We start from the raw sequence: 12,180 nt of genomic DNA on the forward strand, positions 1-12,180 counted from the left end.
AAATAAATAAATAAAAATAAAAAAATAAATAAATAAAAATATATGTATGTATATAAAAATAAAATACATTGGAGAAGTCGCGAGCATAGTTTAGTAAGTTAAGGTTCTTTTAAACATCGTTTGGGGTTTACACTGAAACTCTGTAAGGCCTAAAAGGTCGGGCATAAATTTTGGTGTGTCTTAAATTTTGATGTTGGGCTGATCGCTATGTAAGATGACAGTTTTGGGTGGGGAGGCAGAAGACTGGGGGTGGAAATAGGAAGCAAAGGGGTCGATAGAGAAGATGACCCCCCGTTTTTCAGTGGAGCATGCCCATGCCCCACCAGAGGGAAAGAAGGGTGGCAAGGGGAGAAGAGGGTTCTTCCCTTGCGAGGAAATGGGGTTTAAAGAGAATCCTACAGGTGCAGGATCTGAGAGGCAGATGGCGCTCTACTCTAGCTCTGGGACGCTTCAGTGTTGGTCTCTTTCAGGAATTTCATCAGTGTGACGAGAATTTGTCTTGTCTGTGGTAGTTTTCCTCAAGATAGTTGTTTTCTCCTTTCCCTGTGAGCAGCTTTGATTGGCACTAATGGTGCATTTTTTTGAACTGTTGAATTTTCTTCTTTGTTTCTGGTTTGTTTGAATTTCTCCGTTGTTCTGGTTCATCCATTCCTTCTAAGTTTAGGCTTTTCTATTGAGTGTTGTTGTCTTCCTGTTGGACAGATTGTATTGCAATAATTGTTTTCCTTCTTGTAAATAGTTGAGTTGCAAAGTTGGTAAAAGCTACAAACTCCTCTTGTGAATTCAGGAGTCGGGATTCTTGGTTAATTAGATTGTACTGGATGTTTCTAATGAGGCTCGCTCTTATGTCGTCATAATTTTCACATTCATGCATGATATGAGTCCATGATTCTGGTTCTCCGCAAGTACAATTTCTATCTTCTGTTATGCCTAGAATGTTTAGCTTTTCCTTAAACGGACCATGACCTGTTAGTAGATACGTAGCGTTAAGGCCCGGGAAAAACCACAGTGGGGCTTTCGGGTGCATTTTTGTCACCAGTGGAAGAAATTTATGGGTTATTGCTCCTTTGGTGGTTTCATTCCACCTTCTTTGCCAGGTTTCTGTTAGGAATTCATCTATCCTTTTTTGTTCCCTCTTCCAGCCACTAGTCACGTCAAGGGTTATGCCACAGGTTGTAATTGGAATCGCTTTTTTGTGATAATACACTAGTCCCGCGCGAGCAACTTCCAGGTCAAGGGGTAGTGCACCTGCAATGACCTGGAGCGCCGCCGTACTAACTGTGCTACTCGCTCTAGTGATTGTAAGTAGTATGTTCCTCTGAATTGTTTCAAGAATTTTCCTGTTTGTTACTGGGGAAAGAAGTATGGGGTCATTAGGGAAGACGACCCCAGATGTCAATGCGGCATGCCCATGCCGCACTGATATCTGGAGATAGGGAGAGAAAGTGGGCCAGACTAGGTGTCCAACACAGATCGCCAAAAGGCGAGGCGGCAGCGTAGCTACGGTCATAGTCATGGTTTTTGGACGTCCAGTTCAGTGTCACTTCAGTTAGGTCATAATCTTGGTTCATTGATTCACTAGTCTCGTGTTCGTCTTATGGGGTCAGGGAGAGGAGTAGTGTGTGTGTGTAGAGTGTGTTTAGTGTCAAACGGCACCAGGGGTTCCCCCCATCTCCGCGTGCTATACATTGAGGGTGTGAAACAGAACACTGTCAATGCCAGAGGTTTAAAAGTATATGGATTTTGTATTCGTGTAGTGTCGTGTACCGTTGTTCATCTGGTCATTTAGCCGCTGGGCCCCTAATGGGACCCAACGTTGCCCCACTCCGCCCCGTAGAGGCAGACCAGGTACACTACTTAGTTATTTACTCTGGCAGGTCCTGCCACCTAATTTCCTGAGATTTCAGTGGCAAGGACCTAAAAAAAAAAAAAAAAAACGCTATAGATAGGGGTCAGCCAAAACAAAGGGAGTACTAGTTGGGCGATTTGATGTTGTTAAGTTTTTGGGTGTAGGGCTCATACAATTTGGAGTTGATTCAGACACTAGTTGTAAGTTAGAGAAGGGGAGGGAGAGTGAAGACTGGGGGAAAAGACAGAGATACGGGGTTCATAGGGAAGATGACCCCAAGTCAATGGAGCAGGCCCATGCCCCACCAGAGTGAAAAAGAGGGGTGGCGAGGGGGGAGGACACCAGGGATGAACTCCCCCTCCCGCCAGGGAGTGGAGGCAAAGGACCACGCAAGGGAGCGTGGCTAGGGAGGCCTAAAGGCAGTAGCTGAGCTGTGCTGGTGTAGGTTCTGTCACTCCTGGGACGAAGGAAGGAAGGAGTGTTTTTTTTTTTTTTTTTCCTTCTCCTGAGAGGACTGTATATCCAGGAAGTTTCTTACTTTGATCTTCAATGGGTGGTGTTTGGGTGCCTAACCCGTCTAGCAGTGAAGACAGACTGTGCAAACTCTGTAAAGGCGGCATAGCGCTACTCGTCCATTATAATCAGGTGCTCACAATGCCGGGGATTTTCTTGCATTTTAGTAGCAAACCTAGCCGGAACTCGTCATATTCATGACAATCATACATCACGTGATCCCACGTTTCTTCAGCCCAGCAGTGACACAGCGGATCTTCTTCTATGCCTAGGGATGTTAGCTTCGCTTTACAGGGTCCGTGGCCTGTCAATAGAAATGTAGTATGGAGGCCTGGTGAGTACCAGGGCTTTGGACTGATGAGGTTCACAGAGGGAATGAACTTTTTGGTTATCAATCCTTTGTTGGTGGTGTCCCATGTCTCTTGCCAGGTCCTGTACATAATTTCAGAGATTCTCTTCCTTTCCTGTTTGGGGTTGTTATCAAGGTTACGAGTGATGCCTGCTGTTTCGGTGGGAATACTCTTCTTCAATCGTTGATATAATCCTCTTCTTATTACCTCTAGGTGTAGGGGCATACATCCAGCTAGAACCTGAAGAGCTGGGGTGCTTACTGTACGGCACGCCCTTGTTACGGCAAGGAGCATAGAACGCTGTATGAAGTCTAGTTTACGGCGATTTCGGTCGAGGGAGGCCCTAGTACACCATACTGAGGCTCCATAGCAAGCTATTGGCACAAATATGGCATTATAGATGAGGGCCAGAGCCCGGCGCTTAAGGCCCCAGTCTGCACGGCTTATACGGATGATCATGGCCGAGTATTTTTTTATTTTCTTTGACATATATTTCAAGTGAGAATGGAAATTTAGTTTCATATCTAAGACGATTCCTAAATACTTGATTTCTGGGTATAATTTTATGGAGGTGTTGTCAATTTTGATAACCGGTGGTCTTCGTAGTTGGAGCGTTCCCTTGACCAATATAGATTTGGTTTTCTTTCCCGAGATCTTTAGTCGGTGAATGGCTGTCCAATCCTGGAGCTTAGTTAGTGCACAATTTGCTCTCTCCTCTAAATCAGCTCTTGTGTCACCATGTACCACCAAACCCAAATCGTCAGCAAACGCAAGGGGTTGAGTCATCCCCAAGTCCATCCCAAGGAACTCGTCCAGGACGATGGACCAAAAGAAAGGCCCCAGGACCGAGCCCTGGGGACAGCCTCGGGAGACCTGGCTAGTGACAGACTTGTACCTCGTACTAACATGGACAGTGCGGTGTCTCAGGTACTCCTTGACACAGCTATAAAGGTTGAGTGGTGCTTTGGCTTGTCGGAGTCCAGGGAGAGGAGTGATGACTCCGGATAGTTTTTAGTACTGCTTTGATGTCATTTCAGGTAGTCGTATTCGTTGAGAGCATCAGTCCTGGTCTTTTGCGCCAGGTCATCAATGGAGAGGTATCTTTGTTCGTAATTTCCTCTGATCGGTTATAGTCATGCGGTATGTCCATTTTTAATGGTGTAGTCTTGAATGTTTCTTCCTTGGTTAGTTTCAATGCAGTTCTATTCGGATATTTCCGTATTAGTTGTTGCGGATAGCGATTTCCGTTCTTCGCCTGTTAATGATGTCCTGGGCGTAGCGGCTGATCTACATCGGTGATATGAGGAAGCTTTAAGAATGTTGTTGTTGTCATTGGAGGTTTTACGTCGCAACGGCAACTAAAGGCCATAATGCGCCAAACAATGGTAGGAGATATCAAATGTTATTAAAAGTGAGGTACGTGTATTTATGTGGGATTTAAGTATTATATTCTGTCATAGCATTTTATCTTTTTTTGGGAAAGTGAAAACTTTATTAATGTCAGATCTGTTGTCTAAAAGTTGTTGCATTTGCAAAGTAGGTGTGATTTGGGCTGCATGCCTTGATAAGAATGTGATTTGCTGTACTCCATTATAGAGAAGGCAGTCAACTATAATTATACTGGACTGTGACTTGAGCATGGCAGTTCGGACAGAAAGGCGAATCTGATGAAGAAAGAAGATAAAAGTGAATAAGGTATGTACGTCCTATTCGTAGTCTTGCAAGCGTGGTTTTCGATTCGAGCGGAAGCTAGATGGTCAAGACTGCATACTCGGTTTAATCTGAAGGAGTTTGTTGCCTCCTTGGTTTTGCCAAATGGGTTGCCAGTGATTTATACTTCGACTTATTACAAGACAGTGAAAGGGATTTTGAAAGAAGCGTCAACTGGTTCCATAGTAAATTTGGCTACATAGTCAGCACTCTCATTGCCATTATACCAACATAGCTAGCGACCCAACAAAATTTTGCTACTTTCATCGCCTTAGCTAGATCAGTTAGCAAGTTAAGAATATTACCAAGTAAGTAGTTGTGATGTTTCCTTGTTTGCTATAAAGTGAGAACGGCACAGAGGGATTCGGCAAAAACAACATGGACAAACTGATGCAATTTTATAGTTTCCAAGGCTATTTGCATTGCATGTAGTTCGGCAGTAAAGATGCTGCACTCTAAAGGTAACTGACTGGAGATTATGGAGGATGAAGGAACAACAGCACCGACATGACGGTCAGTTTTTGAGCCATCTGTGTATATCCGGGTATAAGATTCATATTTTGCAATTAGTGATTTTTGAAGCTCTTTTATATTCTGTGGGGAAAGAGTAATTTTCCCCATTCTTGAAGGGACAGATCACATGTGCAGGGCAGAAAGCCCATGAAGGAGCAGTTGAACTAGTGGTAGCTATTTTAGAAAGATCTAGAAGCTTTAATGATGAGAGAGAACCAAGTTGACTAATAAGCTATCTGGCTTTCTGATATTATGTTTCTGTGATAAGGTGGAGCATGAATTTGGAATGATAGAGGAATGTGGTGAGAAGTAGAGGGGAATCTTTAAGTACATCAAGTTGAGATGAGCAGAAGATTATGTCCAGATTAAATTCCCTGCTCTGACGAGACAGTAGGACTGTCGTAACCTGTGGAAAAGAATGCAATGGCTAAACGGAGGAGGAGTGCTGATTTTTAATAGTAAGAATTTTATAATTATGCACACATCATTCTGATGTATGCATGTATTCCATTAAATGGCATCAAATATGGAAAAGTACAAATTAAAATATTCGCTCTAAGTATCCTAACAGAGATTACTCTGCGGAAGCACATGCAGGAACTGGAATAGCCAAGAAGTAAAAGTTTTGTGAAGTACTAATACAACAGTACTTAATACTATTCATAATACTATTCGAAAACTTACAGTTCATTGTTATAAGTAATATTATACTCTAATAGTGTAAAGATGTTAAGAACGACATAAATACTTAGCCGATTATCTCAAACCGCTACTAATTATTTTCAAATATGAGTGACATTAATATCTGATATCAATAATATTTACTTTTGATAACTTTTCAACTTTAATTTTACTACAAAGTCAAACTTGGTTATGTTTCCGACGTTATTGTAAAAATAAGATCAACAAGGTAAAAATAAGACATCAATTATATTACGGCACTAAATGCAGAATTTTAATGCAATGATTAGGGTTATATTTGGCAAGGTGCAATTCTGCAATCTAAGTGCCAATATTCCCTAAAAATATATATATACTAAGGGGAAACTCACTCTTAGTAGCATAAAAATACGACCCAAGGCACAAAGAGATTACCAAAGAGATTACCAGAGTGCCATTTCTATAATCAATTACATTTCTTCAGGGAAACTTCATAAGTTGTGAATTCAAAAATGCAATTCCAAAAAAGGAACGTATTGCAGTAGTTGACTGGTAAACGTAAAGAGGTGTCCTTGTGCGATTCGAATACAGAATGAAAAATAACGAAAATAGGAAAAATGTAATTTGATCGTTGGTGTACCTTGGTGTTCAGGTAGCAGAATGGCACCATGTCAAGTATAATCTAAAATTATATTACTTTTCTGCATTTAGTTCCGTGGTATATTAGTGTTCTTATAACTTTTCATTCTTCTGAGTAGAAGACGGGATATTGATATTCTTCACGATTATCAAAATATTCCGACGCATTTAAAAATAATGATGAGCAATGAGTCTTACGAGTATAGTTTATTTAACAATTAGACTTCCTTCTGTGTGACATACAATGTCCCACAAAAGATATGCAAAGACTACTGTAGTTTTCCAGAAATATTTTACTATTACTGCTTTTGTAGACAAGTTTCCATAGTCACTCTCAGTCACGTCAGTTGTTTTTTTTGAATAGCCATTCTTTTGTGTTCAGCGCTCAAAAATCTGAAGTGAGACATAAAAGTGGTTATAGAGCTCGAGTATAATCAGTGTTTGGTATTAAAATTACGATAAAATATTATATTTTAACTATACTTAATTTTCAGTAGAGAAAGACATAAAATTAAATAACTTTATTCCATTTATCACTGAAGTCAAATTATAAAAGTTTACTTTATTACTTCCTAAATTTCTCACTTTACTTTATTTCTTTCTTTCATCCTTGCTTCATATATATGTTTAAATTGCTCTATGCGATAAACAAAGACCGTGTATGTCTTATCGGACACAGAGAAGTTGTGTATATAAGTTCTCGCATAACAACGTACACTAGAAGTTTTGATGGGTTACTGTCACAACATATGAGTGATTGATGTAATATTGAAACGGTACGCTAAAGCTAGATAGCAGGAACACAACAACCCTCTAAGTCGAAGGAGAAATCGCTATATTTAGAATGATCACAAGCATGTATATGGACTTTCTGAGCGACGTGTCTTTCTCATTCTAAAAGTCATAATTTGAAAACAGTAAATTAGTGTCGTTGTAGTGAGTTTAGCAACCTTGAGGGAAAGTCATGCACTGCTCAGTGTAGAGAGTGAAAAAAAAGAACTTAAGATTCCAATGAAGGGGAATGGATGTTTTTGATTCGCATGTCAAAGTACAAGAAGCATCTGGAAAATCGCTAGAATTATCACAGAAAAAAAATTTGAAGAAAGGAATCAGTTACGAACAGTTGAAGCGGGTCAGAAATGTTACACAAGCATATTGCTCAGTGAATTCAATGCTAAATCTCCTTGGGAATGTTTCTATGCTATTTAAACTAGAAAGTAAAGTAAAACACTAAATCAGAATTACAAAGTAATTGACCCTTAAATCAATGTACACTTTGAGTTTAAATCTTGAGAGTTATTGGATACTCTAACAATAAATCAATTTCGAATTCAACTTTGGAGTTCGTTATCAAGTCTTGGAAAAAGCTGTTCTGCAGCATCAAATCAATAATAACCATATTTGAAGAAATAAGTTATTGTTTTATTTTATTTTTTTTTCTAGAGTTGCTCAGTATTTTTTATTAAGGAGTTTATGTCTAGAAATTTTCTATAGATTTTTTTTCATTCATATGCAGCTCTAAGAGATTAAGTACATCTCTGAGAAACTGCTTGCTGATCCTTTATTAATTTTGAGATTACAAAGATAAAATTTGGAAATGAAAAATATTACAAAAATTCAATTCCGGATGTAGTCTTAATAAATTTCTAATAATATTATGTTAAATAAAGTACACACACATACATTAATATATTTTTTAGCAGATGGACTAACCAAGTAAGGAAACTCTACACACCCATATCCTGAGATCGACTAAGTGCAGCTTCGATCGAAGAAGACTTTGTCCTAGAGACATCCAAAATTTAATGATGTTTTACTACCGACTTCGTGCCAGACTCATGCTGATCTCGCACGAGATCAGCAAATAAAAGGTATGATGGGATCATATTTTCGTTATTGCAAGTTGTTAAGACATCGCTTCCAGAATCAGTAACTTAATAAGAACTGAAAAACTTACAAAGAATCTTTTTTGCATTCTTGTTATAAGTATTTAAACTTTCATTTCATTATTCCTCAGGAACGCCAAGAATACGATAAATATAAATCTTTAAATAACGAAATGGTAGCTTTTATTTCTGACAGGAATTTTGCACTTTGGTTATGCCATGAAGCAGGCAAAGCAAACATTCGATTATTTTGAAAATTAAGAGATTTAAACAAATTTAAACAAAGATTTAGTAAACTTAGTGACGCTTTCTTCTCTAAAGAAGCCTTTCTTATATTGTCATTCTCCTTATATGTCTATCATCTGTATACAGTTGTTATGCCATTACAACGGATATAGAGATGATTAGTGGTTTGGTGCTTTGAATTATTGCCATCATTACATGCTGGATTGCATTCTAATGCTTTGTCATATATCGTTATGTGTATAGTGTTATGCTAATAAAATCAATTTGCAGAAATTGAAGCTTTCCGATAAACATCATCGCCATTATAGTAATTTGGCAGCAGACAATAAGAAGTGGTGAATTTAGCAGCTTAAGAATTGACATACACTAGCTAATTCTTTAAGTACAGGTCGTGGGATCATGATGAGAATGTAATGATTAACGTATTACCTCATTTAAAAGAATGACTAACATTTAAAAGAATAACTTAGTAAGTAAAGTGTTTAGCTCCTACCTCTCTGAGTCTCTCTGATAACTCTCCAAGGATTATTTCCTCATCAAAAAACTTGCCCTGATAACGATGCTCAAAGTAGTCTGTGATGCGATGTCTAAGGTCTCGAGGCAACTTTCGGTACGCCATATATTCTTCCACTTGCTTCAGCTGAAATATAATTGTTCAAACGTGATTATCTACTAATATTTGTTAATAACTATCTAGCCGCAAATATATCTCACGATTCGATCAAGTTGTAACTGAACACACAACACTATTTTTAAAAACTGACTGCATTCTTAAGCGACTAATGCTGATTTTTAAATGCCTATATCATATATCCAAAAATAACGGATATAAGGTTTGGGTTGAGTGCTCTTTCAATAATATAACGGATAATCAGTGCTCCAGAGTGGTGAAATACGTATATTTTCAAAGTTATTTTCATATCTATGGGAGAGAGAGAATGAAATTTTAAATTTCTAAAAAGCTCAATCAGATAAGCATTTTCTGAAGCAATTTATTTCGAGTCCATAGTTTTTGAGAAAATCCTGTTTAAGGTCACGAGATGAAAAACAATCATTGTTACTATGCTAAGATAAATGTGTAATTTGTTAATGTATTAGGCCGAAATGCGTTTTCAGTGAACTGTCACTTATTTTTGATGCCTATCGATATAATACTTTTGAAATAAAAACGTTGATTCACTTCTTATTCATTGGGTACAGACGTAAAAGTACGTTACCAAAATATGAAATACAGTATTACGATGTAAAATGCTTCAAATGGTTAGCTCAAACTACAATGCAAGTCTGCTTTCGAGAAACGGTGTTACTGAACCGGAGTATAGCATTTATGCATATTAATTGTTCGTTGTACCCAATTAACATTCACCATCTCAAGAAGAGGCATTTTGTATGCGAATATGGAGTGGACACCTTGGATGTTTATTATCATAAGCATTAATATTCGTATCCTGGCCAAGCTACTGACAGGTAGATAAGACGAGCCAGTACTATCTGGCATCATCTCGCATCCACATAGTCAGAGGCATAAATGCAGTCTGCAAATGAGACCACTCCGCTCCAGTCTCATCCCTTTGAAATGTACCAACAAAGTGTTCCCACTGAATACAAATCCTAAATCAATACCAAGTCAACTGCAAGCTCCAGTAAGGCCTACAGAACGACTATCTTCCAACAAATAACTGAGTCTCAATAGTACTAATTGGAACCCATAGTATTTTGCTTGCAGTGCAAACAAAAACTGAGCTGGAAGGCAGGCCTCCTGTTGGAAGAGGTTCCCATGTGCAGTATTCTCCTAGTTATCAATATGCTCCCCTTCGAAATCAACCAGCAGTGAAGAACGACTCACTTATTTACACAAATTTGTCTTTTCTTTCAAAACTGTAAATAATTTTCTAAGTTGTTAATATTCCCTTCTAGCTTGCATGATGTTCACGGGACGATTGTTACTAGCAATCCACTGATTAAATTAATAAATAAATAAGATGTTCTCCCTGAAGTTGTTAATTGGGTGACTTCGAGTCTAAACTGCCTTAAGAACATTTATCTCATTCGTTATGAGTTAGATGTCTCGGGGGGGGGGGGGGGGGTTCTTTGATGGTGTCCCTTACTGTTTTTAATATTTATCATATTTATTATTGATGCTGATATAAGCAAATAAAGTTTCATGTCGAAGTTTGCTGACGATACAAAGGTAGGAAGATGCTACTTTAACAAACCCTGTATAAGTTAGGCAGATGAGCTGAAAAATGGCAGCTGCGGTTTAATACTGATAATGCAAGGTGCTGCATTTGAGTAACAGCAGTCCTAGAATTTGGATAATGAACAAGAATCTTTACAGTTTACATAGCAGGGTGATTGAACATTATAGTCTCCTTGTGTATGGTCCTTGGACCCACAGTTAGGACATACTGCGCCCTTCCGATGTGTTTGTGAGTGGGCAACTTTTTTTCACTTATAGCTCTTTATTGGATTTGGTATTTATGGATACATATGACACGAAAGTTCACTTTTGATAATGTAGGCAGGTCCGCGTACTGAAGGAAAGAATGATATTACGAGTAGGTATAAGTTCACAGTATTTTTTAGCCATTATTATTTTTGTATGCACGGCATTATTTCCTTGCAACTCTATTTCTTTCTCTGAAAAATTTATTAGGATCTACTGCTGATTCCTCCTGAAGTGTTTAGAGTAGCATGAGGGCTGGGTGATGGGTGCCTTTGATGGGAATGCTATTAAGGAACTTTCCTGAATGAAGTCTTAACTACTTTAAGTGAAGAAGCAGCAGCGTTTTCTAAACGTTTCTGAATAAGAAATGGAGAAAGTTTGCTCATGGGTGAATGAATTATGAGAAATGGTGCACGATCTTGTTTACTTATTTCTGTTCTCAGTCTCTTAGAATATGAAGTGTCGTCGTCGGTCTCAGTGAAATGACATGTGAGCTCTACTGGTGTAAAAAGGTCTGGAGACCCATTTTGCTCCTTTCACCCTGGAAGTAGGCTCTCCCACCCAGGTTTCCGGTTCCGCCACGAGGCAGAAAAGTATGAATTAATTTAATTACTACCCATTTTTTTCTTCGCTTCTTGACCAAGCAAAGAAAAGTATGGAAGAGTAATTAAACTATGAAAAATATGAAGGGTAACTTTTCTTTCTTCAGATTTGTTTTGAAAAAAAAAAATGCCGCTATCAAATAAGATGATTTAATAAAAACAAAAACTAATAATATTTTAGGAAACAAAGCCTCAAACTACGTAATATTCAAAATATGATATTATTTAGTGCATTTGCATCATTACTACACAGTTGAATTTTTTTTAGAGAAATCGAAGTTTGTACATTGGCATCACTGTTGTAAAACAGTGATTCCAATGTACAAACCCCATATTGCGAAACCCTTCACAAAGAGTTGCCCGCCTTATACTTCAAATAAGTAACACTTCCCCATTAGAGACGACTACTTTTACTTATTTTCAATTTGAGTTTATATTTTACATAGGTTGAGGCTTTCTGTCCTATTATTAGTCTAAGAAGCATCGCACACCTCTTGGAGTCTCTTATTCGCAAATAAGGTACTACTGTACTTTTCTGTCAACCTTTATACACGTCACAGGGTATCGTGACTCCCACGGAAATAGCTGATGGCAATTTACAGGTCAGTCATGATTTAATCCGTTGAGGAACCTGTGGAATGTTTTCCAAGGTCGACCTGGTGACTAATCATAGCTCACCTGGGGATTCTTTTCTTTGTGATCGATGTAAGGAGTGCACCTATCTTAAATTACAATTTGGTGCACTGATGAAACAATTTGAGTCACT

At 38.3% G+C, this 12,180-nt stretch overlaps 1 protein-coding gene across 5 annotated transcripts in view; it reads right to left on the reverse strand.

The window, feature by feature from the left end:
• Positions 1 to 12,180, reverse strand: part of Ih (hyperpolarization activated cyclic nucleotide gated potassium channel Ih) — a 998,432-nt gene that overhangs the window by 37,928 nt on the left and 948,324 nt on the right. For all 5 annotated transcript variants that reach the window (XM_090389226.1, XM_090389196.1, XM_090389207.1 and 2 more), the window contains one exon: positions 8,860 to 9,006. In XM_090389226.1, the coding sequence (XP_090245352.1) occupies positions 8,860 to 9,006 (147 nt within the window). The remainder of the gene's footprint in view (positions 1 to 8,859; positions 9,007 to 12,180) is intronic.

The sequence above is a fragment of the Mastigoproctus giganteus genome, chromosome 2 (assembly GCF_048544385.1).
Source record: "Mastigoproctus giganteus isolate SK-2022 chromosome 2, ASM4854438v1, whole genome shotgun sequence".
Lineage (NCBI taxonomy): Eukaryota > Metazoa > Arthropoda > Arachnida > Uropygi > Thelyphonidae > Mastigoproctus > Mastigoproctus giganteus.